This window comes from Catharus ustulatus, chromosome Z (assembly GCF_009819885.2).
Source record: "Catharus ustulatus isolate bCatUst1 chromosome Z, bCatUst1.pri.v2, whole genome shotgun sequence".
Taxonomy (NCBI): domain Eukaryota; kingdom Metazoa; phylum Chordata; class Aves; order Passeriformes; family Turdidae; genus Catharus; species Catharus ustulatus.
Window position 1 is genome coordinate 11,562,042 of NC_046262.2, and position 27,368 is coordinate 11,589,409.

At 40.8% G+C, this 27,368-nt stretch overlaps 1 protein-coding gene across 1 annotated transcript in view; it reads right to left on the bottom strand.

The window, feature by feature from the left end:
- Nucleotides 1-204: 204 nt before the first annotated feature.
- LMBRD2 (LMBR1 domain containing 2) overlaps nucleotides 205-27,368 on the bottom strand; it is a 30,296-nt gene continuing 3,132 nt past the window's right edge. The window contains exons 2-18 of the mRNA XM_033086068.1: nucleotides 23,568-23,794; nucleotides 23,030-23,109; nucleotides 20,785-20,880; nucleotides 19,776-19,943; nucleotides 18,729-18,939; nucleotides 16,442-16,516; nucleotides 16,000-16,113; nucleotides 15,264-15,447; nucleotides 14,781-14,962; nucleotides 11,434-11,567; nucleotides 10,220-10,325; nucleotides 9,427-9,524; nucleotides 7,545-7,648; nucleotides 5,358-5,404; nucleotides 4,134-4,236; nucleotides 2,836-2,965; nucleotides 205-377 (exon numbers count right to left, since the gene is read on the bottom strand). Coding sequence (XP_032941959.1) covers nucleotides 317-377; nucleotides 2,836-2,965; nucleotides 4,134-4,236; nucleotides 5,358-5,404; nucleotides 7,545-7,648; nucleotides 9,427-9,524; nucleotides 10,220-10,325; nucleotides 11,434-11,567; nucleotides 14,781-14,962; nucleotides 15,264-15,447; nucleotides 16,000-16,113; nucleotides 16,442-16,516; nucleotides 18,729-18,939; nucleotides 19,776-19,943; nucleotides 20,785-20,880; nucleotides 23,030-23,109; nucleotides 23,568-23,741 — 2,067 coding nt within the window. The 5' untranslated portion in view covers nucleotides 23,742-23,794 and the 3' untranslated portion in view covers nucleotides 205-316. The remainder of the gene's footprint in view (nucleotides 378-2,835; nucleotides 2,966-4,133; nucleotides 4,237-5,357; nucleotides 5,405-7,544; nucleotides 7,649-9,426; nucleotides 9,525-10,219; nucleotides 10,326-11,433; nucleotides 11,568-14,780; nucleotides 14,963-15,263; nucleotides 15,448-15,999; nucleotides 16,114-16,441; nucleotides 16,517-18,728; nucleotides 18,940-19,775; nucleotides 19,944-20,784; nucleotides 20,881-23,029; nucleotides 23,110-23,567; nucleotides 23,795-27,368) is intronic.

Below are 27,368 nucleotides of genomic sequence, written 5' to 3' on the forward strand. Positions count from 1 at the left end.
TCAAAATGGTGCAGCTTATAATTGTGAAATTACTGTAATATTTATCTAGTTTACTATCTGTTAACTTTAAATAATTTTTCTCATTTTGGTCATGACACAAAAGCCCACACTGATGCACAAGAGTATCTACAACAGCAGAAGCATATTCCTATCACAAGCGGTGAAGTTATCATACACGTGCATTTCCAAAAGAGTTGTTCCTTCATTCATTTTTTTTAAAGTCTCTGATGGTTCAGTGATGTATCACAAATACAGTATTTTCCAAGCAATGAGTAGGAGCTAGATTTCCACTGAATTTTCTTTAGCATTGATGAGCTTAGACATCATCAAATATTTTGCTTCGAGACATTGACAGGTATCTTCCACCAGGCTGGTACCTGCAGAATCAATTTTAAAAGTGAAGAAGTGTCACAGGAAACAGAAAAATAAAGACCCATGAAATCATCTAACTCTCATTGCAATCTTACTCGTTAACTCCAGTGAATTACAGGCTTTGATGTTTTACTGAATTAATTTCCATGAGAATTTGAAAAACAGCCATTAAATTAAACCTCATGTGACCAAGAGAAACAGTTACATGAATACTAGGAGTCTTAAAGAACTATGCTTCCTAAAACAAAGGAAAAGTTGGATGTTTTGGTCGAACAGAACTTTTTTTAAAAAAATTCCAATCACACCAAGCAAACAAACAAAAACCCAAAACACAATAAACCCAAACAAAAAACAGCACCCATAAAGTAGCTGTGGATGCTTAACAGAACATCTCATGGGGTGTTCTTAGAAGAACTACAGTATCAAATTTAATGAAAACAAAAGCCTATATGCTTAGTGAGAAAAGACAAACTTCACAAATTGCTGGTCAAATATATTTTAGAAACACTTTAAAAGCACAAATAAGGTCCAATGTAAGCACAATGCAGTTCCTTGCTGTAGCATTTATTAAAACTTGAATGAACACAAGGCCAAAACCTAGTGTCCTAACTGCCCTTACTGTCCAAGAATGTTCTACCTACTGTAGGAGCTCCAGTTTTGAAAACCAAGGTTACATAAGCTACTTCTAAATTAATCTGAATTCCATATGCAATTACTCTTGATTTACTACCTCCATGAAATTAAATCAAGGTTACTAAGTGGAATAACTGAGCTTTGAAGCTCCTGGTTTTCTTTTTAAACAAGAAGCTTAGACTCTTTCATTTTGGAAAGCATGCATAGATGCCTGGAGACTACTGATATTGTGCTTGAGAAGTATTTGCTCCAGAATAATTACATATGAATACCCCTGTTTTTCAGTAGACAATCCCTTTCACACTGCATAGAAGCCAACTGCTGACAGAAATTCTAGGCTAGCTCCTCTTTAAACTCCTGTGCTTAATAAGCTTCAGTTTCTCAAATATGGTGACATGAGACTAAACCAGTTGTCAGAATCAACCTGTGAAACCTGGCAGTGCCATTTAACAGCATTCTTTGCATGTTTCTGAGCTGGCATTTGTTTATTGACATTATAAATGTGAGTCCACTGGAACAATTACTTTTTGTGACTCTTCTTAATTGGGCAAGCTAGTTTTAGCCAAAAACAACAAATTTTAAGTTTTTATATGTGAATACTAAATTATCTGTCATTTAGTGATTTTACATCATAACCACTCCCCCCTCAAAAAAGCACCCATATAATATATAGCTTGTTTCTTACACATGAGCAGAGCTTAGCAGTTACATAAGGTACTCTATAACTACAGAAATTTGGTGCTGCAGTCACAACCACAAAATCGCAAACATCTCTACTACAGACCGAGATACACTGTGCAGTCTGGTACTCCCTGCTCAGGATGTTCAGATTTTAATTTACTTTAGCAGTTCCAAGATCTGAGACTCAGCTGTATTCCTGCAGTAGATCCTATAACATTCAGTCTTCCTTCCTGCAACCTTTTAGAAATGGATTTTATACTGGGAAATCAAGTGAGCTTCCTCCAGTTGAGCTTTGTAGGAAATTAGGGAAAGCCTTATGTTGTACATCTGTCTGTTGAGGCATACACCTAGATCAGGTAGCTTGGTGTGCAGCTGCAGGCTGTGCTCTGTATGGCAGGAAATGGCAGCCCCAGGCAAGGTACCATGAACAACTAACAAAAGGCACGGGGACCTTTGGCCCAGCCACTCACAGACCGTGCAGGAGCCAAGGGCTCAGCTAGAAGAGCCTGGACTGTGGTGCACATGGGCTGTGAGGATGTAAAAGCTCAGGGACTCTTTTCTTTGAGGTGGCTCCCTGGAGGCAGCAATTTGAGCTGTTATGCTGTCGCTGAACCACGATTAAAAAAACCATATATCTGGGACTGCTATGGGAAACCTGTGGTTGAGTTGGAAAGGGAAGCTTTTCTGACTCTAGAGTGAGAGTGGGGTGAGTAGGGAGTGAAAGAGGGATCCCTTGGGTCACTAGAGCTGCCTGTGGTAAAGGAGCTTTAGTTCCAGCAGGGGAAGTCTGGGGTGGCACAAGTGTGACCCCTCCAGACTGCCCCCAGAATGGTCACACTGGGAGGTTTCCTTAACATGCAGGTCATTCGCCAGTTTTATATGCAGCATTTCTCAAATTATGCCATATATAATGTTATATCCAGCTAAAATCTCACTCCAACATTTCTAAAATAAGGGGAATACCTTCGGGTTTTAAGAGGTTTTCAAAATTATTTCCTTATCACAGGGGAAAAGGAAGAAAGGAAAGAAGATGAAACTATAACCTTCATTTACAAGACTCTTATGAAACTGTTTGATACAGTCGTCATAGGTCAGAAAACAGAAGACATCAGAAACTTTTAACTGGAAATTAGAGAGAATATTCCTCACCTTCCTGAGTCCGATTCAAGGGGGTCATCATTAACAGAGTCTGCATTAAAATCCAAAGGTTCTGCATCCTGGAGGAGTTCTATTCTATCTCTTTCAGTCCTACCATTTGACCGGGTATACTTTGACAGTGCTGAATAAGTAAAAGGAATGAAAGACACTTATTTGCTTTGTGAACAGCCTGGTGTGTATGGAGACACCAAATTTAAAAAAACGTAAGAATAACAAAGCAATCTCATCCAAAGCAAAAGTGCAACAATTTAGAGTAGATTTAATATTGAACCAAACTTACTCAAACTTGTAGCATTTAGATTTTGTATTTCTGTAGCTCCACAGAAATGCAACTACAACTTTCACCCCTCAGACAGGTTGAGATCTATCTTGCAAAGAATCAAAGAAAATGAGACTACAGATAAGCATTACTTTTCAATCACCCATTCATCCCCCCAGCTTCATGCTTTAACTAAGCTGCTTGGAGGGTTTTTTTGTTTGCTTTTGTTTGATTTTAAAAAATCAAATACCATGAATTAATGAAATACAGTTGTTTCACAGTTCACTCTGTGACCTTCACTAGGTCAGAACCTATGGCTTGTTTTGGAGTTGGAATGCTACATAATCACATGATGAACATTAAAATGTAATTTTAGTCTACCACTAAAAATCTGTGCTTCAACTTTGTAGAGAGGAGGGGGAATCTACCAGTGTTTTCTTAAAAGCATATTCAAGGCTTCCCTCCTTCTCCCCTTTTCCTCCTTTTTCTTCGGTTTCATTTTACTTGTTAGTTTACAAGAGCACAAAAAAAATAGAAAACACTATTCACATTCTAACAATTTTTTTTGAAATTTAAAACATCCACCAAAAAAGTATTTTGCTAATAGACATTATTAAATGAAAGTATATACACTTATGTGATGATACATTTGTTGGTCATCTGATTGCTTCATTATTGCAGTCTGAGATAGTTCACTTGCAAGTAGAAGAGGTAAACTTCAAGTTGTATCATGAAGTTTCTTTGCTGACAACTGCAACTCTAATGGCAAGCATTATATATCTCATAAGAGCAAGTAATTGGCCTGAACAGTAGTCAGAATCTCTGATCCCAACTAGTCAGAAATGGAAAGACATACAGTACTCTTTTGAGTGCCTTAAATGGCAAGATGGCACTGAGCCACAGAAGTGAACATTATCAGCATAGCATCTAAGACAAAAAGGAAAATATTTGAAACTACTCTCACAGTGTTGTGAAGACAATGTACTGAAACAAAACAAAACGAACTTCCCCTCCAACCCACAAAGCTTACGTCTATTGGCATTAGTCTCTGAGAAGCTGGATTCTTTCTGGTCTGTATGGACAGCTCTGCTTCTGGTGGAATCATCTCTATTTCCATACCGCTCCTTCCATTCCTGGAAAAAAACCATGAAGAAAAATATAAGTTGGCAGGAAAAAGCAACACAACTGTTCGGTATGCTAATACAGGAAGATTTTTTGTTTAATTTTAAACTCAAAATGTGTTCCTTCACTAAACCACTTATCATAACTGCTCTTAAGTAAAAGACTTTTAGAAAAAAATTGCATCTCAAATCTGCTCTCAAAGCTCAGCCAACTGCTCTAAGTTATGGCGGGAACTGCTGCTTTTATTGATTACTACTTCCATCTACTGGCAGAAAGGAAAAATAACAAGATTCACATAGTGCAGAAAAATTCATAGCTCAATGTCAGGTCACTTCAGTGTGTATTAAATGTGTCATACACTTGCTATTTTGCTTCCCAACAAGTTCAAGTTTTAACATTATGAGATGGAGGGAAAGGATCAAATGAAAGGTCTATGCAGTACTGTCTGTCATCTAGGATTAAATTATACCCAAGCTTGGAAAATGAAGAGGTTTTAGTCCCAGTACTATCCTTGTATGCATCCTTTCTCTCATCTATCTTTTATTGTGACTTTCTATACTAGAATTTGTTATAAACTAGTGAAAAACTAAAGCTTCACAAATCTTTCAATACAATATGCGCAGAAAACATAACTTGAATCAAACATTCTGTTTGTTATTCACTGGAAACTATTAATTCTTCCTTAAATGTAATTCTCTCCTCTGGCAAAATATAAAACAGAACCTGTGTCAATGACTTTCCAATGAACACACAAAACAAGTGTGGGAGGAGTCCACATTTCAGTATGACAACCCTGCAACTGCAGCTATTTCAAGCACTATCAGTATAAGAGACTGGTAGTAAACCATTTCAGATTATTCTTTATCCTAGAAATCAGGACCCTTTTCAATGCTTGTAATACCTATTGGCATACATCACAGCACACTGAGTAACAACAGCATCCAAGTAGTGTCATTAAAATTGTCCTCTAGCCTTCTATAATTAACCCCCAGTCAAGACTATTCTGCAAGATTAAACAGATTCCATCAATTATTTGGGAGTAATTTTTTTTGTGAAGAAGGTTTTGTTAAATTAAATTAAATATCAATGGTATTCCTATCAGACACTGTAATTAGTTAAACAAGTATCATACCCTTCTTCTGTTTTCACCTTCTTCCTGCCTCTGTCGTTTCCTTTTCTCTAAAAAGAAAAAAACAAAACAACTTTGTCTGAGCTCCATATAAGGAAAATAATCAGTGATTTTTTTAAATAGACAATGAAAATCTGAAGGTAACTACTAAAGATTCCTACTGAAATACACACTTATAATTAAACAAAAACAAAACAAAAAGCTGCTTGTCTATCACTATGGAGTTTCCTATCAAAATTATTTTGTCATGATGGTATCTCGGATCATAGCATAACATTTCGATACCAGCTGGCAAAGCAAAAACAAAAACAAACACAGCACAAAAAAAACCCCAAAAAACAAAAAAAACCCCAAACCCACAAACAAATCATTAGAAATAACTGGGAAAGTATGATAGTATGATATCAAGAAAAAAATTCAGCATTTCTGAAACAACATCTTCATGAAGTTCTGTAAGGCACAACCTGTGACCCAAATACTCTGTGTCTGTGTCTGTTATAAAGTTGGAAGTATAACATTACAGTATCAATGTCATCATAACCTCATTTAAGGGAATGAAACTTTGATCTTTCTCCAAAAAAAAGAAATACTACTACTCTAGGTAAACCCAGGTTTTGTTTTTCATCAACTATGAAAGTATTCCGTAATATAGCACTGTATCCAGAAATTGTAATTTCTAAACATTTACTCAAAAATTACAATGGCTTTTAGCAACTTTTAAGAAACACTTTCAATAAAAACTAATGTAAAATAAAAAGCTTTCCAAACCAGTTCTGCATAATAAACATGCTTTCTCTAATTAAAAACATCAAAAAAGACTGAAGGACATGACTGAATTTGTGCAGCTCAATCAACACATAAAAGAAAAATTAGTTTGCTGATAATAAAGACAATTTAGATGTTAACCATCCTTTATGACAGATTACACAAGCACCTGCTAACGTATTACTTGATCAGCAACACACTGTAAAATATTTCGAAATATGTAAAATTCAGATGCTGGATGAATAACACTGGTACTTCATTTAAGATGTCAATGAAGTCCATCATACATAGTGAACACAGTGCTTTAAGTTTATTGCAGTTTTTGCTGTGGCCTTTCTCAATGCAGCTTTTAAAATACTGACAGACAGTATGCTTTTTTCCTGCAACACTGCAGACAAATGCAATCCAAAAATATATTATATGATGAGGAAAAGACTGAGGTATTTAATGCCTACTTTGCATCAGTCTTTAAGACTGAGAGCAGTTGTTGTCTGGGTACCAGGTTCCCTGAGCAGGAAGGAAGAGGTGGGGAACAGAATAAAGTTCCCAAATTCCAAGGGGATATGATCAGGACCTGCTACACTGGACAGATTCAGGTCTGTGAGGCCACATGGGATTAACACAGAGGAAGCTGGTGGAAATGCTCACCAAATCACTTTCCTTTAAACTATCAATTGGATCACAACTCTGTTCAATGCTCAAGGGAAGAGAAAAGCAGTTGGAAAGCAGCCTGTTGCAAAAGGACTTGGGAGTGCTGGTTGACAGTGGCTGAACATGAGTCAGGGTGTGCCCAGGTAGCCAAGAAAGCCAATGGTTCCTGGCTTGTATCAGCAAGAGTGTGGCCAGCAGAATCAGGGCTGTGACTGCCCCATGGTGCTGGGCACTGGTGAGGCCACATCTCGAGTGCTGTGTCCAGTTCTGGACCCCTTGATACAGGAAAGACACTGAAGTGCTGTAGTGAGTCCAGAGAAGGGCGATGGAGCTGGGGAAAGGTCTGGAGCACGAGTCTGATGGGAAGCAGCTGAGATGAGGGTGCTCATCCCGGAGAAAAGGAGGCTCAGGGGAGACCTTATCATTTTACAACTCCCTGAAAGCAGGGTGTAGTGAGGTAGGCCTTGGTCTCCCCTTCTAATTAACAACAAGACAAAAGAAAATGTCCTGAAGTTGTGCTAGGGAAGTTTGGATATTAGGAAAAAACTCTTCACCGAAAGGATTGTCAGTCCACTGCTCAGGGAGGTTTGGAGTCAACATTCCTGGATATACTTAAAAGATGTGTAGGTGTAGCATTTCCAGACATGGTTCAGTGGTGAATGTCTCAGTGCTGGGTTAAGGATTGGACTCTAAGATAGAGTCTTATCTCTATCTTATCCATCCTTGATGGTAGTATGATTTTACAGGGAGACTATGACAGAGGACCTAATTTACCTCTTCTGATTAGCTCTTTTCCTTCATCAATCAAGTCAGAGGTCATTTCGCTATCACCCATGAACTGCTGAAATCCCAAAAGATTCAAACAACGAGTTCCTAAACTGGTAAAAGAAGAAGCAATTTCCTTTGTTAATTTATAATTAGTAGTTTAAACACATTACAGAACAAAATGTAAAACAAAGTATTCAGAACAACATGAACAATCCAAGTAAAAAGTAAAAACAGAAGATAGACTATTATACCAGCTGAGGAAACAGAAAATTCAGAACCCAGAACAGTAACTGGTGACCCAGAACAGTAGGGTAACCTAGGTGACTCAGAACACTAACACATTTCTAAATACAACTGGAAGTGATGGAATAACCCTATTCAAACAGAGAGATTAAAATGCATGTCGTCTGAGAATAGTGCAAATGAACACTTGCTTAAAATGCTTTTAACATTAGATGATTGCTTTAAATGTTCTCAGATATAACAGAATTTGTACCTATAATATGTCATCAACTCTTCTTTGCCAGCAGACAATTACTATAAAAACTCTGCTTATTATTATTTCTGTGTTTCTGAAACAGTAATAACATAGGAAATCCACTTTCACCTCAGGAATTCACTCAGGAGAATGTGTACTGCATACTTTTAAGCTGTAGGGATGCTGGCTGCCCTTTTGGATAGCCACTGGCAGCAGTCAGACAGCAAGCTTGCTCCACCTTTTTTAAGCCAGTCCTGCAACTGCATAGCATGAAACCACTTTCATCTTTTCAACTTCACACCAGAAAACACAACTGCTGTTTTTGTACTGTTTCCCTTCCTCCAAACTGGACTATTGATATATTTTTCCTTTGTACTAACTTAAAACTGTTGGATTAAACACAGGAGACTCAGCTTTCTTCAACAGATTTCAATTCAGCCCTTGCTTTTGCACGTGTCTTAATTAGCAGAGATCATTAAAGCAACCCTCTCTCCTTTAGTTTATATTCTTCCTTTTCACAATGTCATTCAAGGATGATCATGACAGACAAAAGCTCACACAAATTTCACTTTTCTCCTTTCTTGTCATTGGCTTTCCTGTTTGTTGTTTGTTTTGTTTGTTTTTTTAGCTCCACCACCACATTCCTTGCCTAACCTAAAGGAAAGGAGGGAAAACTCACAACTAGATACTTGCTGTCTTACTATCTACAGATACACATACAATATTAAAGAACTTCCAAGGTATTTTACTACGTTGTACTACAGAGATTGTTTCTGATTGAATGGTAATGCAAAGTTGAAGATACTAACATAAATACAGTTAAGCAAGATCAGACTAAAAGTATCTCATCCCTTACTGTGTACAAAACCAGACATTTTGAAATTATAAAGCAAGAATGTAACAGTGTTTTCTGCAATTTCCCTTCCAGCCTCCAACAAACTGTGACTTAGGTAAACAAGATCAAATTACTTAGACCAGTATGCATTACCAGAAGTCTGGTAACACATCAGAAACCTGATGTGAGTATTTAATATAAGTCTGTTAGACAGTTGAATACCTAAAAGTGCTGCTAGTGCTTCATTAATTAGAAAACTTCACTGAAAACAGCTTTCTCATGGTAATTTTAATCCCAAAAGCAGAATCTGAATGTCCCCAGGCTCCAAAGTTTGAACAGATTACCCTTTAAAATCTAGAAATGAAGTTTAAATTAACTCAGTTAACACAATCTATATTTTTAAAACACACATTTCACCTACATAAACAGCAAACTATGGATTTAGGTTTTTCATTTTTATTAGAATGACACAACTCAACTGCTGGAAAAGGAGTACTGAATCTCTTCCTGAATTAGATGAAAGTAATTTTATTAATGTGAAGAAGCACGGAAGATCTATCTTACAAATCACCTACCTGAAGTATGTAGCAATACAGAGAATTACAACAAGCATTGGGTAATATATATAGAATCCATCTGCAATGAAGGACAGCACTCTCATGGATCCCATTATCTAGGAAAAAGAATCCACAAGAAAAAGCTCTAATTAGCTATATTCTGCATAAACCCATGAAGATTGTGCCTTCTCACAAAAATACACAATCCTTTAGAGTAACTTTAACAATGGCAGTATTATCACAGATCTGCTTGAGAAAAAGCAGATGTAAAAGCCACCTCCTGCACTCTGAGGTTTCTAAAATGCTAGATTTTGTAGTCTCACCTACTCTAGAACAAGGGCAAATCTGGCAGATGTTTTTCACCTGCTGTGAAGAGTCTCTAGGCAACACAAGGAATCTAGTTACTTAGAACAAAGACATGAGATGTAACTTGCCACAGAAAGTTCAATAAAACCAAACTCACTGGTTTACAGTAGGAAGTTAGGATTGTTCCTGATCTATAGGGATGCCCTACACGCTACAGCCAGTGAAAGCTAAAACTGAAGTTGATATTACAAAATGAAGGACACCCTGAACTCTGAAGTGCAATACTTTACTTTCTAAAGATAAAGAAGCAAAAAAAAACCCCCAAAAATTACTGATGAGTTCTAAAAATTATTGCAAAAATCCTCATCGATAACCAAGTGTTTTTACCCTGTTGCAAAGATTGAAAAGATTTGAATATCTGAATCTTACTATAAGATGCATTTAAAAATACTCTGCCTATTCTCCAAACCGTACTGAAAGCTCAAACTCATGTTTTCTTACTTACAGATGTATAAGCAGTTGGCTGAGTCTTTGCATGAGAGATTGTAACATCCATATGGGTCAAGCCCAGAAAATTCAAGCACAATGGTGGAGTAAGACGGCAAAATAACCTGCACAAATGCAAAAGGCAATAGCCTTTTAAAGACTTTCTTACATTACCTCCAAAATCATAACTGGATCTAACATAGTAACTAGATCTATCACAGAATAATGACGTAGAGCTCATTAGGAATTATAGTAATTTCACGATTACAAGCCGCACCATTTTGACTAAAATTTTGCTCCCACCCTGGAAATGCGGCTTACACTCAGGAGCGGCTAATATGTGAAAAATTTTCTGAAATTTCCAACCCTGGAAGTGCAGCCAAGGTGCCGAGCCGAGCACCTGCCAGTAAAACACAGGATTGCGCGATTGTTACAAATTGGTTACTCTGTTGCACGGCGGGTTGCATGGTGGGCTCTGAGCCCGCAGTGCCAGGCGGGGAGGCAGGGGGCTCCCTTCCTTCAGGCAGCACAGCCTGGGCGAGAGGTGGGGGGCTCTGCGCTGCCATCCCCGTGGCTCAGGGGGGAGGCAGGGGCTCCATGCTGCCATCCCCGCGGCCTGTTGGGGAGGCAGGGGCTCCCTCCTGCCGGCCCCACAGCCTGGGGGAGAGGTAGGGGGCTCCCGCGCCCGCCTGCCACCGCAGGAGCAGGCAGGCTCCTTCCCCTCCTGCTGCCACCGCCATGGGTGCCAGCAGGCTCCATCCCTGCCTGTTGCCACCACCGCAGGTGCCTGCGGGCTTTGTCCCCGCCTGCCACGGCGGGGTAGCTCCGGGCCAGGGTGAGTGAGCCCGGTGGTGGCCAGCCCCAAGCGGCCCCGCTGAGCGGCAGCGCCGAGCTGGGCCACCTGGCCCCATCGGCAGCCCCGAGTGGGCTAAGCCTGCACGGCTTGAGCTGAGCCAGAAAACCCCGTGATCCTGTTACTAACTGGCGACTTTGTTGCACGCGGGTCCTCGCTGTGAACGACAGAGCGGTTTATAATCACGTGCCGCTGGTGTATGGACAAAGAATGAAATGTTGCCGACATCCAGAGATGCAGCTTATACTCAGTGCGGCTTGTAATAGTGGAATTACTGTATATCCGTAAATTACAAATTAAAGAATGTAAATGGAAGTTTTATGGACATTTTCAATTCAGTATTTGACAGAACACCTGCAAAACATATACCAAATACTCACATGCCACTGAAAAGAAGACTGTATGCATCTGTCTGATGATGTGAAGCTAAGTAATAATAGTTAAATACACGGATCCTGAAGACAGTAGAGTAAACACAGATACTTAGGAAAAAGATGGTAAGAAAACAGGCCATCTAGGGGGAAGAAAAGTGCTGTTAAGCTGTTGAAATGTTGAACTCTATTAAAGAATTTAATGTGTTCAGCAGATGGTCTCTGCATATGACAGGCTATCTTCTGCATTAACTTTTCATTTTGAGATGTGAAACTACCACCTGAGATGTGAGAGTATCAGCTATGAGAAAAGTTTTGGGAGTTTTTCAGAACAATTTAAACTAGAAATGATAATTATAACATTCTACACATAAGCTAGCACAGTTGGCCCTAGAAACATTCTAGTACTTCTTGTTAATGTACAGTAGTTTCACGAATACAAGCCGCACGGATTATAAGCCGCACCCCCGGTGCCTCGACAATGTTGCTGTCTTTGTCAATAGATAAGCCGCACCCCGAATATTAGCCGCACTTTCGTTCGTCGCGAGAATCCGTGCGCAGCTTTCACAAATTGGCCAATTAGTAACAGGATCGCGGCATAGCGGGCTTTACTGGCTCGGGGCGGGGCCAGGAAGGCTCGGCCCGCTCATGGTTGCCGACGGGGCCGGGTGGCCCAGCTCAGCGCCACGGCTCGGCGGGGCTGGCCGGGTGGTGCTGCCGCCGCCGCCGGGCTCGCTGGCCCCCCTCTCCCGTCAGCACCGCCCCGCTGCCGCGTTCGCTCGCCCGGCTGGCAGGGCTGCCGCCGCCGGGCTCGCCGCCCGCCCCGCTGCCGCTTTCGCTCGCCCCGCGCCGCGCCACGCGAGCGCCGCGCCCGCCCCGCGCCGCGCCCGCCCCGCGGCGCTTTCGCGGCTCGCGGCGGCGCTTTCGCGGCTCGCGGTTCGCGGTTCGCGGCTCGCGGTTCGCGGCTCGCGGCTCGCGGTTCGCGGCGGCGCTTTCGCGGCTCGCGGCTCGCGGTTCGCGGCTCGCGGCTCGCGGCGGCGCTTTCGCGGCTCGCGGTTCGCGGCTCGCGGCTCGCGGTTCGCGGCTTGCGGTTCGCGGCTCGCGGTTCGCGGCGGCGCTTTCGCGGCTCGCGGTTCGCGGCTCGCGGTTTGCGGCTCGCGGCTCGCGGTGGCGTTTTCGCGGCTCGCGGCTCGCGGTTCGCGGCTCGCGGTGGCGCTTTCGCGAGCGCCGCTTTCGCTCGCCCCGCCGGCAGGGCTGCCGCCGCCGCCACCAGGCTCGCCGGCCGCCCCCTCCCGTCTGCACCGCCGCCGCGTTTCCTCGCCCTGGCCGGCACTGCAGGCCCCCGCACCGCCGGGCTCCCCCACGCTGCTGGCCCCGATTCTGCTGGGCTTCCCCCGCTGCCAGGCAGCCCCACCCGCCGGTCTTCCTGCTTCTGCCATGCTCCCCTGCGCTGCTAGCCCCAGTTCTCCCGGGCTCCCCCGCCCTGCTGGCTCAGGCTCTGCCGCCCGCCCCCGACACTGCTGGCCCCGCCTCTGCCAGGCTTTCCCACCTCTGCCGGGGCCGGCCGGGCTCCAGCTTGGCTTGGGGCTGCCGCGGGCTCTCACTTCCGTGTTGGCAGCTTTTAGAATTTTGTTAATAGATTAGCCGCCCCGGAATATTAGCCGCACTTCCGGGTTTCCACCAAAATTTTGGTCAAATTGGTGCGGCTTGTATTCGTGAAATTACTGTAAATAAAATTGCTGCAATTGCCCCAATAATTACAGTAATTTCACGAATACAAGCCGCACCAATCTGACTAAGATTTTGCTCCTAAACCGGAAATGCGGCTAATAATCAGGAGCGGCTAATACAACCTCAGAAGTGCCTGCCAGAGTGCTGAGCCGAGCAGCTGCAAAGTCGGCATTTTGCGATTGTTACAAATCGCTACTTTGTTGCACCGCGGGTGGAGCCTGGCTCCCTGTAGGCAGCACGGGGGGGCGGGGAGAGAGGCGGGAGAGCTCTCTTTCCTCCTCTGCCACAGCCCAGGGGAGAGACGGGGGGGGGCCCGGCGCCGCCATTGCCGCGGCCCGGGGAGGAGAGGGGGGACCCGGGCCGCCCCTACCGCGGCCCGGGGAGGGGGGGGGAAGCCGGCGCCGCCATTGCTGCGGCCCAGGGAGGGGGGGGGAAGCCGGCGCCGCCATTGCTGCAGCCCGGGGAGGGGGGGGAAGCCGGTGCCGCCATTGCTGCGGCCCAGGGAGGGGGGGGGAAGCGCGCGCCGCCATTGCTGCGGCCCAGGGAGGGGGGGGGAAGCGCCCGCCGCCATTGCTGCGGCTCGGGGAGCCAACAGGAGCCCCGCGCAAGCCATTGCTGCGGCCCGGGGAGCCGACGGGAGCCCCGCGCAGCCATTGCCGCAGCTCGGGGAGCCGACGGGGTGCTTTGTCCCCGCCCGCCGCCGCCGCGGCAGGAGCGGGGAAACTCCGTCCCTGCCCGCCGCCGGCGCCACGGGCGCGGGAAAGCTCCCTCCCCGCCCGCCGCCGCTGCCGTAGGAGCAGGGGAAGCTCCGTCCCTGCCTGCCACCGCAGGGCAGCGCCGACCCGGGGTGACCGAGCCCAGTGGCAGCGGCGGCCGGCCCCGAGCTGCAGCACCGTGCTGGCCCACCTGGCCCCGTCAGCGGCCCCTAGCGGGCCGAGCCTGCACAGCCTTAGCTCAGCCAGTAAACCCCGCCCTCCCGCGGTTCTGTTACTAATTGCACGCGGGTCCTCGCTGCGAACGACAGAGTGGCTTATATTCGTGTGCGGCTTATCTATGGACAAAAACCAAAATATTTGCCAACACCCAGAGATGCGGCTTATAGTCAGTGCGGCTTGTATTCGTAAATTTACTGTACTATGACTGATTTGGCATTTCCTCCCACAAAAAAAGTCATGAACCCAAGTGTTTTCAAATCAATCTTTCCTGAGTATACTGAAATTTTTCAGCTCAGTATCTTTACTGATAAATTTGTGCACACATATGCTAGCCACATCTGTGGTTGGATTCCTGGTCATCTGCAAATTCCCCTTTAGGAAACTGAGGTCACACACATGGCTGACTAGAAAGTTTAATTAACACCTATGTTTCAAGGTAGTGTTTCAGAAATTACTCTACCCATGATAATCAGGCAAGTTGGATCATGCCTCCACCTGGTATTTGAGAGTTTTAACAAGTGGCAAAAGGTAGACTTCCTCCACAAAAACAAAGTTTGGTACCATATATTTGGAGACCTTCTAAAGTTGACCGATTATTTGGAGATTTATTTTTAAACCTATTTTATCTACTGCTGTTACCACAACCATTGATCTGAAAATATTTTTTTCAAGTGATTATGTCCAACTTACCTCTATGTATATATAATTATATGTCTTTTCTGCCAGCTGTATGAAAACTGCAAATAGGGACAGAACTGGATTTGTGCTGAAAAATGTGCACTCTGACCACACAACAATTACAGAGAACGTGGCCAGCACAACTGAAAGCACTCTGTAAAACCATGGTCGGAGAAGGCATTCCCAGTACCACTCTGGAAAAAAACAAACACACACACATATCCAGAACAGGTTAATGAAAGTTACACAAGCAGAAACAGAACTCCACCACAAAAGGCTTCAAAGTTTGCTTTATTGCTACCGAATGTGTAAATAAAACTGAGGCTTATGGCCAAGAGCATAAATTAGTATCCGATAGCTATTCCATTACATAAATACATTAATACTGCAGACTTGCTTCACTCTACTGCAGCTGAACATAAAACACTTGGTTCTTTTTACAGAATGGTATCAGTTATGCCTTAACGTACTCAAAATCTGCACGTCAGCACTTACCAACTGTTGGTGTGTAGAAATACTGAATAATTTTATTTTCTGGTTCCTGGGAATGAAAGGTATGAACAAACTGTCGAGTTGCACTGCTTTCATTTTTTGCCACATCTTCCAGGTAAAATGCTTGCTCTAAAAGAATTTGCCACTGGACCTGTGTACGACGATGTCTCTGTACTGAATAGATTACCTACAATAAATTGCAAGAAATTAGGCTTACAAGGTATACTTGTTTTAAAAAATCCTTTCAAAATCCTTTGAAAATGTGTGCATTGCAGAACTGCAAAGACTGTATCTTCTATAAAGCAGGTAGTTAATTCTCTGAATACATAAAGCATAGAGATACTACGTACATGATTACTGAGTTTTGCAGCTCTTTCCTGACACACCATCTGTAGCAGTTAAATCCTACTTTTCCCAACGTACCACTTCATTTTGCATCTCAGTAAATATCAAGCTTTTACTATAATTTCATTTTCAGAATGCACTGTCAATCAACCACTACAAGGTTTATTCACAGACAGCTATAACACTATCAAGATATAACACAAGAACATCACTTTTTACACATCCAGAACATTGATCGCTTGGGATATTAAATGTCTGTGTTTTCTTTCACCAAGTTTCTGTCAAGCAGCTTAAACCCACTGTACTTAATAATCCAGATGAAGTGCATTCAAAATCTTTGACCAGCACTTACTACATTAGCATAAGTGAGGCACTCTCCTGTCTATTAATATACCTGCTTGTGAAGTTTGGCCAAACTTTTCTCACTGGGATAACTGTTCTGTCTTTCATCAAAATCTTCATAATCATCCATGTTTCTACCCATTCTTTCCTGGTACTCGGTAGGGCACTGGAAGGAAAAGGTAAAATTAACTGGGTGACAAAAGCAAGCAGCCTTTGCTAATTATTTGTAACATTTTGTGGCATTTCATGCAACTGAAAAGCTCACTCTAGGCATACATTTTTCTCTCTTTCTACAACACTACATCAAAATGCATCTGATAATTGCATACGTCATAAGAAAGTGTTTCACAAAGAACTTCAACTCAGTCTCAACAGAAACTCAGAAGATGTCAACTATAAATTCTATATTAAGAGCAAAAGAAAGTAACATACAAGTATTCTGTATGTGCACCTCCTCCCAACTCAATTATGGTTGAAGATGAGCAATTGGTTACCTTTTTCAGTATTGTATCAACACACTTCCTTAAGGGGTGGTTATATTTGATACTCTCACTTACTTTACGGACTTCCTGTTGAGAGAAAAAAATAAGAGTAGTTTAACTCCTAAGATAAAAATGTCAATTAATAAATTTTTCATAAACTATAAATTTTAATGGTCAAATAGAGTTGCAGCTCTCCCAACTAGAAAAGACCACCAAAGCTTAAAAAAAATACAGCTTCCTAAAAGCCGAGTTTTACTAAATATCTCATAAAAGTTAAGTAAAGTATTTGTAAGGAATACTTAAGCATTTTTTTTAAAAAAAGAACAGCAGTGTGCAACACAACTATACAAATGCATGGAGGATTAATTTCTATGCATGAAACCTGAAATGGAAAAGACTTTTTTGTTTATGTTATAGAGGAAAAGGAGATAAAGAGTAAGTCCCACTGACTGACTCAGGGCACTGACGACGTCTTTAGGAAGCCTGTTCCAGCGTGAGACCATCCACCAGCCTTGTGGTAATGAACTGCTTCCACTCCGGATGCAGCTCTGAACCACCCCCATGCATCCTGTCACTGGCTACCAGGGAAAGGTGATCAGCATCTCCCTCTCCAGGCATCTGAACAATGCTCTTAGTAATTTGCTTCAACTTTTGGTCAGCTCTGAAATGGTCAGACAGCTGCATCAGATTACTGTTGTTGGTCCCTTCCAGTGCAAATATTCTGCCTGTTTTAAGTGCTGTCCTGGTAAAAGAGGTTGTCATTGCTCATTTTCTAGTAAGTTTTGTAGTTATGTCCCACTTAGACGTAAGTTAGTTTTTAATTGTTTTAGCAGTTTTTTCAAAATGCAATTACAAGATGAATGAAGATTCTATTACTAATTTGTACTGACACATAACGAAAATTTCCTCCCTAAACTACAACAGTTCACACATATTATTCCAATCCATGGTATCACAGCAGAAGAACCAGTAATAGCTCTTCAAAGGGCTAGATTTCCATCCTGGTTTTGAACTACCTTAGAGCCTATTGCTCACTGATATTTAACAATAGTCTAAAAATAAACTTGGAAAAAATTATAGTAATTTCACAACTATAAGGCACATCCTTTTGACTAAAATTTTGGTCTGAACCCAGAATTCCACGTTATAGTCCGGTGTGCCTTATATATGCACAAAGTTTGGAAATTTGCCAACCTGGAAATGCAAGCCTGCAACAGCCCCAAGCTGAGCTGAGCCTGCCCGGTGGCGGCATGGCAGCGTTGGGCTGGGGCGAGCCCAGTGGCATCGGCACCGGCCCAGGCGCGAGAGGGAAAGGCGGTGGCGGCCGCAGCCCGGGCGCGAGGAGGAAGAAGATGGTGCTGGCTGCAGCCCAGGTGCATGGGGAAAGTCGGTGGTGGCTGCAGCCCAGAAATGAGGGGAAAGCCGGCAGCAGCTGCGGCGGTTGAGCCGCAAGCCGAGCTGCGCCAGCCTCCGCGGGGTGGGAGTGCCAGGGCCCGCGGCAGCTGCGGCCACTGGGCGGGGGAAGCCGGGACTCCCAGCCACGTGGTGGGTGCCGGGAGCCGCGAACCGAGCCAGCCGGCACCAGAGGCGGGCAGGAGTGCCAGTGATCATGGCACGGAGAGGACGCCTGGGGCTGCGTTTAAAGGCTACACCAATCTGTGAAAAACGCTTGCAAATTGAGCACCTGCTAGTAAACCCTGCGATCGCAGGATTCTGTTACTAATTCGTTACTTTGTTGCGCGCGGCACAGCTTCTCGCTGCAAAAAAAGTGCGCCTTATAGTCTGGTGCACCTTGTATAATGTACAAAGTTGTGAAATTTGCTGACTCCTGGAGGTGCGCCTTACAGCCATGAAATTACTGTATCTATATATTTATTTACTGTATCTATATATTTGCTTCCCAAAAAGCATGCAAACATGGCACCACAATTTAGAAACTCTTCTCAAGATTCCAGAAATACAGAGCAGAGCTTAAAAGTGGTACACAATTTGAACAACAGTGAAACATCTGTACGCTGTCTGTTCAAGCTCACTCTGAAATGTTAGTGACCAGTACTACTTCAGAAGGGTCAATAAAGGAATAGACTCAACAAATAATACTATCAAGTTGTTATCATTTTTGAGTTCTGTTTTGACTTTTGCAGAGGATTGAGTGTTATCAAGTGGCACATTATGATAATTTTCTTAATTTACAGAGTTTTAACAGTAAGCTTATGCTACAAGTGTCCAACACCAATGAATTCAGACACAACTAGCAGCAGCCTTCACTTTTTTTCCACAGGGAAAGCTAGTTACTTACCTCCATAATATCCTCTAAATTCTCTTCTGCATCTGCTTTTTCAGTCATCAGTTTGGCAGCTTTGAAGTAAGTCTTCATGAGTAGATAACCCCTCTTGGCTCCATTCCAGTGAGAACGAGGGATTTCCACCAAACCATAACCCAAAAGCAAAACAAGAAGGAATAGACCCCATGTATTTGCAGCAGCTATTCCAATAGTCTGAAGCTGGTTCCTAAGGAAACAAAACAGTATAAAACCCAAACAAACAACATCCTCCTATCCTGCCTGCAAGAAACCAGCACTGAAGTATCAGTATGTACCAATATGGCTATCAAGTTTACAGGAACAGACTGGTTCACCTAAATTTTTGCCTGGAGCCTGTCTGCTGCTTGGCCGCATTTAAAGCTGCCACAATTTTCCTGTATTTCTCATGTTCTGCCCACTATGAAGGAAAAATAAGAATTTATTTGTTTGTTCTCAAATAAACTATTCTCCTAAAGCAATATGTTCCCTTAAGAAACAACATGAACTTACTAAACTTACTGACAGTGAGGTCAAAATAGCATAATGGCAGTCACTAAGAAAGAGCCTCAGAACCCAGGATTTGTATTCCAAATAGCATGTTCAGAAATTTGTATTCAGATTTCTATTCCATCTGGTATGGAAGACTATAAGCAATTTTTAGATGTCAATAATTTTAACTTTCCTTTTCATCTTTAAAGTCTACAGCATTCAGATGCACTACACAGGAAATACTGATTTTTTGTTCTGAAAACACTGGAAGTTACTAATATTGCAAATGTGTTTGTATGGAGAAAAAAGCACCATTGTAAATACAAGAGGATTCCTCTCCTGTACATACCAAAATCAGAAAACGAAACCCCAAATCTCTATACAAATATTCAAAAAAGCTCCTTTCATATAAAAAGTTTATGTAATTTTCTAACTGCCTAGCAAAATATTATAATTAAAACTAGTTTTTGCAGAAAGACCCTTTTCATCCATAGAAGAAACTATCCATGACAATTCTGTAAGAATTAATGGAAGTGTTTACAACATTATTCTTACCATTGTAAATTGAAGTCTGGGTTTACAGCCACATATATTAGAAATGCTCCAAAAATTAACAAGTAAGTGCCATAATAGATGGCATTCTCAATCAAAGCAGTTTTAATCTTTCCAGTGATGGAGAACCCTCCTGATCTAGCATATGACTGCATGAAAGGCAGCAGAATCCTAGCAGAAAAGGAAACAAAACAAAACTACATCAGTCAATCAAAAAAAGAAAAAAAAAAACAAAACAAAAAAACCACCAACCCCCACCAAAAAAATCTCCCAAACGCCCAAACCACCAACCCCCCCAAAAAAGTACTTTAGCACTGTCAGGTTACTGAGGTAGGGGTGTTAAAGTTTAAGACTCCAAAACTTCTAAGAAATTAGCTACTTAGATGTTTTAATTCTAGATGTACCTGTCTGATGGCAAACCTTAACCAAGCTGCAGATAAAAACAATACAGTTAGCTTTGCTATGAAAAAGCCTATGATAAATAAGAATGAACTACCAACCCTGATATCCTTGAGTAACTACCAAAATAATTATTTGATGACAGGTTGATAGAAACCACACAAAGTACAGACAACCCAAATCCCCATAGACAAATATTTTTTCTGTAGTTGTATCTACAGAATCTGTATCTAAAGCTTTATGCAATACAGTCAATATTACTCAAAAATCACTCAAATTATTCTTGGAATTATTTTGGTGTCTGGTTGTCTAAAACTTATTTTTTCCGACAATTTATCCATAAACACCAACATGTGTAAATTGTTTAGTTTCAACTACAAAAGTGAACCAAGGGTAAATGGCTGCCACCTGAAATTTGCTTCCACAGAAGCAAGAAATAAAATAAATAAATCAGTACAGTAATTATTACAGAAATGTCACTGCTAGAAAATAATATGCAATTTAAAAGCTGTTTGCCATAGTGATACACATTCTTAAAGAATGCTATGACTGTTAAGATGGTACACTTAAAAACTATATCATAGCCTTTGTAATATTCTTTTGCCTTACTTACCATGTTAAAAACTGAGATGTCCAATATACAACACGCCAGAAAATTGGCATAATACCATCAGGAATATAACTCCAGGGTTTGAAACATTTTTGCTTGCTGTTACAATGTAAAGAAAACTATTGTTAGTTGCAGAGCCATAAGTATAAAAAGCATCTTCTATAAATTCCTATATAGAAAAGCCTTTGAAAGGAACATAGAAATAGTACAATACTATTTGAGTACACAGTCAGCAATCAACCATCTCCCAAACAAATAAACTGAATAATCACTTAGATATATTTATCATTTTCCTAACCACGTATAATATATTTGTACAGCACATCTTTCTTAGAGAAAAAAAACCAGAAGCCCCAAGACTGAAGAGGACTATTCAATAAAAGCATTTTAAGGTGACAGTTTTTTGTTTTCAATAGTGATTATTTCATTCACAAAAAGAACACTTGTTTAGATGGAGAAGCATTAAACTTTAGTTAGTGGAGCAGGTTTTTAAAAAATATCTAGGCACATCATAATCATTTAGTCATACAAGGAACGTATTAGTTGTTTCTTCTGCCACCCAGCTGGATTAAGTCAGTTTTATATAGATTTTGACTCAGTAAGCCAATACTCTTCTGACAAGTAGTGTTCACTACAGAAGACCAGAAAAGTCATATGAACCCTTTTCAGGGAGGAAAGAAAAAAAAAGAAAAGGTGCCCAGCTACACTAAGGCAGTTTGGTTTTTTTTCTACACACCTGTCTGGGTAATGAAGCAAGGCTGAGTCAAGGGGCAATAAAGTCAACTTAGATAGGATTACCTAATGAAAATAATTGGTGTTTTCCAGGGTCCAACTAGTTCAGCCTGAGTTGTAAGGTTTTATGTGCACAGACTTCATATTTTCAAAACATCAACTAAAGACATAGAATGACAGGTAGTATGACTAAAGGTTTCAGCACCTCTCCTATGAAAGGTGCTGAAACCTTTATGGGAGGTTGAGAGAGTAAGGGTTTTTCAGCCTGGAGAAGAGAAGGCGCCAGGACACCTTATAGCACCTTCCAGTACCTAAAGGGGGCTTATAAAAAGGAAGGAAATGGACTTTTTGTACAGGTAAAGTGACACGACAAGGGGCAATGGTTTTCAACTGAAAGAGGGCAGGTTGAAATTAGAGTCTAGGAAGAAATTCTTTACTGTGAGGGTGATAAAGCCCTGGTACAGGTTGCCCAGGGAAACTGTGGATGCCTCATCCCTGACAGTGTTCAAAAGCTGTGTTGGATGGGGCTCTGAGCAACCTGGTCTAGTAGAAGCAGTTCTTGCCCCTGGAAGAGGATTGGAACTGGATGATCTTTAATGTCTCTTCCAACCCAAACCATTCTGTGAGTCTATGAAAAAAAGTTAGTCTGAAGCTATAGATAAATTAACAGATTGCTGAATAGTTTTCAAATTGTGTATATAATTAAATAGGTTTAATTAACATCCACTGGGTGGTCTTTAGCGTGCAGTATTGTATGACTGTCATTTCACCACTTCACCATGCTTCCAGGCCCTGCTTTGGGGCAGCAAGATGGGCAATACTTTGCACAGACATATCAGCTGACATCTTAAAGGCTCTGATCATCTTATAGATAACTACACTGCACACATCAACAGTACAGTGAAACAGCCAGTGTAGGCTAAAGGATGAGCAGTCACGGAAAGAGCTCATGTTAATCTATTTCTCCATGTTAAGGGATTACTTTCTTCCTGCCAGGACACAGCTAGTGGGCTACCATATACTTTGGTGGAACATTTCAGATAACTGCCTTGTATATGTAACTGTAAGAAGCAATTAGATATGTTCCTGACATGTAAGACAAGCAACTAATTTCATTCATATGGTATAAATTAAAGGTATAAAATTAGATTTTCAGGTTTAAAGTCTTTAAGATTGTGAAGGAGAAGCATTCATCAAAGTCTCTCCTCATAACCAGGACTGCACAAAAAGCTTAGTCTTATTGCTTTAACAAAGAAAAAAAGGAAATCTAGTGACACAAAAAAAGAATAGTTGGGTAATCAGCTAGAACTACTACATAATTACTGTGTAATTTCTCCCAGCAGATAAAGATCCACTTTTCATCACTTTTTCCCTCACTCCTTTATATTTACAAACTTCAAATTTTACATCACACAGATAACACTTATTTAACAATGTTAAAAACACAATATGCTCCTATCAATTAAAAAAGAAAATTATAAAATACAGTCTAAAGAAAAAAACATGTAGGTCATACCTTGGAGCAAGGGTAACGTAAGAGCCATTACTTTCTGCAGGACTGGAGTTAACCGCAAGTTTGCATCGATTATAAATAGTCTAAAAGACAGTTTATTTTATATCAGTGACCAAAGATGTATAATTCTTATTTAAAAGTAGTAAGTCCTAATTTAAAGACTTTTTCTGTACTCCAGGTTTACATTTGGAATTAATTATACCAATAAACATTCAAATCAACATTCAATCAGCAGCCATAAAAATACTGAAATATAAAATACTGAAGGTGCCCTTATGCTGCCTAAACAGATTTAAAAATTGTTATAAAAAATAATGAAATTTTAAATGTTTGAAATAGATTTGTTATCTGATGAGACCAACAAAAACTAAAATTAATTATAAACACAAGACATGCTTATAAACACAATGCTTAATTTATTAAGATACTACATGGAAGATATTTTTGGTGTTTCTAAGAGATGGTCTTTGGCAATCATTAGTTTGCAGAAGTACCATACACCTTTGATGCAATTAAGCAGGAAGTCCTGCATGTTTCTTACCGTACTGACATCAAGAGGCAGTATGAATACAATCAGGAAGCAGAGATACCAAGCCAATAACGTTGCTATGATCACCAGCCTATGCTGTTTCTTGAAGTCCCCATACCGGTGAAGTAGGAATAAGGCCAGGAAAAAGACAAACACTATCTCGAGGCCCAAGGCTGCACCACTCATTGTTAAATGTTGGCTCCAGCCACACCACACTCACTTGGGAAAACAGATCAGAACTGCAAGACAAAAAGACATTTAATTAAAATCTCTAGAAGATATTTACACAGATGAGTTGCTCATTGGACACTTTAAAACATGTTAACAAACTTTTCATACTTCACATGACCAGGATTCTTATTAGACAAAACCAAAGATTTTCAGCAAGGCGCCCTGAAGTCCTCTGAAGAAATCAAAAATATGCAATTCCAATGCCGTCATTTCCAGCAATATATTAGGACAACTCCTGTTCATCATCTTGATATACAATAGATCCAGAAGGCAAATCTCTGTCTTTAAATAGACTCCTAGCTCAACTTTAGGTTCAGCAAAAATTTCAAGATGAAAATCTATTCTGCTCTTTTTTTCTCCTTTTGGAAGTAAGTAACTAATTTTTAAAAGAGTTAAATGTTTAAATGAAATGTTCCTGGATAGCTAATGAACAACTTCTCTAATGGAGCATACCTCAAATACATATTTAAAGTCCATACGTAAGAGCTAATAGAGCATAAAACACAGCAAACTATGTGTTAGTCTACTAGTAATGCACCTCTTTTAAGTTTGAAATTTCAAGAATTTTAATTCACCTTCCTATTCCTGCTGTGCTATTTCAGAGAAACAAGGGTCTCAATTCATTTGGTACAGTTTGCCATGATGTACTTTTGCTTTGCCCGTCCTTCTGTGTTTAGTCACTCTGTTACCATCAGGAATGCCCTAAGTTCATGCAGCTTCATACAGACAAGGTATTATGCAAAGGGACAGTGAGCTGCACAAATCCATTACCAAAAATTTCGCTGACCAGTTACATTTTTATTTAAACTGCTTCAGGCCTTTTTAATAAGCATCATTTTACCACAGGTATTTTATGTATTATTTTAAAAAAATAAAATTTATTACAGTGGCCAGTCTGACTTGCCTCTCCATCAAGATGAACATTTAGCTGGTTTGATTTAAGTGAAATAGTTTTTGCTATGGCTTTGCTGTTAAGACTTCCAGTATTTCCACTTTTCTGGAGATTTAAAAGCAATGCTGTTACTGAAATTCTCCTCTACTTACATTTAAATGTCTTTAGGACTTGGTAAAGTGAGCAATTTCTTTTACTAATTTCTCGGTAAACTGTTTAAGCAGATCTGTTATGTTTGAGGGCACTAAGCAGTGAAAACTCTTATTTACACTAAAAAACCTCTAAAGTTTGTGATGTCAGTACTACCTTGAGGACATAGAGGAGTAATTATTCTTTGACGTTTTTTCATCAACAAAACTTGTTTCTCCCCATTTTCCACTTTCAGATTTGAATGTCAAACAGCAAGAACAGTCTTTGTACTCCGTATTGGCTGTGACACACAGAGCATTCCATAGTCTGAAAATAACTGGAGTTACCTTCCTGTGTCTAGTCAAAGATGCACATGCTTTATCTTTTCTGCCTTTCATCAAACATATTTGTCAAACTATCAACACTTCCATTAGAACAAACCATCCCTTTACAATCTGTCTGTACTCTACTTTAGATAGATCACTTGTACATTAAAAACTCAGGATATCCCATCCATTTCTCAACCACTTATTCAAAGCAAGCCCTTGACTGCTCTGTTGTACCATTCTTGTTTCCTCAGAGAAGTCTTTTCTATTTACAGTATAGCAGCAAATTCCACAGAAACAAAAATAACAAAACAATTATGTATCAGCTTCATTAAGGCGTTGCTATCAGGCATGTAGCTTTCCGTGCCCATTAGAGCCACACCTTCTGCTACGTAAACAAAAAAATTATACAGTATACACTTCATTAGTCACAAAGTTTTATTACAGTCACACCTAAAAAGCTTCTACCAAAACAGAAGGTAAAAAGTTTTTGTGCAAGATGCTGCACTCAGCTATTACCATGAGGGTACTTCCAGAAGTACTATAAAAATGTACTGCATATGCTGAATTGAAGAGGGAACTGATTCCCACCAAAACTTAACTCACTTTCAAAGACAAAAGTGACTTGGCAGTTATCAGTAAACTACATCTTTATGTTCTTAGCTGGTTCCTATTTTAATCTCAAAACAAAAAGAAAGGCCTGTTTCTTCAAAACACTGAAACTAAAAACAGAATTGTTTTGAATTAATGTATACACATTTTCAAAGTAACAGTTTAAGATTTTTAGATAAAAACAATTTAAAACCCACTCTCCACATAGAAAAATTAAATGGAAGAAAATCCACAAAGTGAGAAACATAATGCTTGAGAGGAGCTCTTCTGGTGAACTAAATCAAACCCAACAGTGCAGATATATCTGGCCTTAAGACTAGAATCAGGCCTTAAAATACATTACTGCTATAAAGCCATGCCTTCCTGTGGAAAGCAGCATTTGCCACTGAAGCTGGTTGTTAGCTCAAAGAAAGGTAAGCTCCTTACCTATCATCCTGTTTCATCTCTTTATTTAGACAGCCATCTCACTATTGGCATACAGCTACCTAGTATCAGCTGGCTGAAATTCCAGAATCACTTAAAAAAATGCTGTGCTGAAGTAACTACTTCAGAAGAGCTCTCTTGTACTGTACAACCTTCAATGGCTTAGAAGATGCTCCTATTAAAGCAATGACAAAGTAACAAGAGCCCTCACCATGAATGGAGAAGTATTTATTGGTATACTCAGTTTCTGAACAACCAGGCAATTACAGATTAATACAAATAAGCTGGGGGAAAAAAAAAAGCTGAAACACTGGCACAGGAAGCACAGCTTAACCGATAAAATACAATTACATGCTCTTGTGTTAGCTTAGGATTTTCTTGCTTCTTCTCAGACACAGAAAAAATCAGTTAAGATTTTTTATTTTACCCAGCTACTAACACTACACACATCATAAAAGACCCAGTTCAGCCTTAATTCCCTTTATATGATAGACTCCCTGCTACCAACAGTATTAAATTACCCTGCCAACCTAAGAGTAACTGCTCTCATGACATCTACATTACAAATGAACTAACTACTCTGCCCAGTATAGAAATCTCAAGTTACTAAATGAAACAGCAGAGAATGAAAAACCCCACACTTTCTTAGAGCTTAATACAGCACCAAATTTAACAAAGACACTCCAATATTATATTCTTAAAGAAGGGCTAGAAAGAGTTAAGCATATCTGTGAAGAATTCCGCCAGCCTCCCATCAAGTGCCTGAGGAGACCTGAACAGAGGGTAAACACTGCTCCACATGCCTTACGGAAAAGTATAAATAGAAATAGGATATTTCCTTCAGAAATTCAGTTTTATTGAGGCCTCCAAATTCTCTCCCTCCAGGAAACATAACACTACTTCTCTATCCTGTATTTCTGTGGTTGATTGCTCCTGCTTAATACAGGCAGAAAACTCTGCTCAGCTATACCCGTTTCCCCCTCACAATCTCGAAGGTATTTTGATACACTAACACTTTCAGAAAGACCGTAAATCTCACACAGTTTTGTGCCTTCTGTAGTTTTAACCATCATACTATTTCATTAGGGAAACTCTGAAAACCATTAAAAGTATTTGACACGGGAATAGCCTCAGCCACAACAGTGACTCTTCCCAGCTTTCTTTCACAAGCAAAAACATCCTAAGGAACAGAATCAAAGC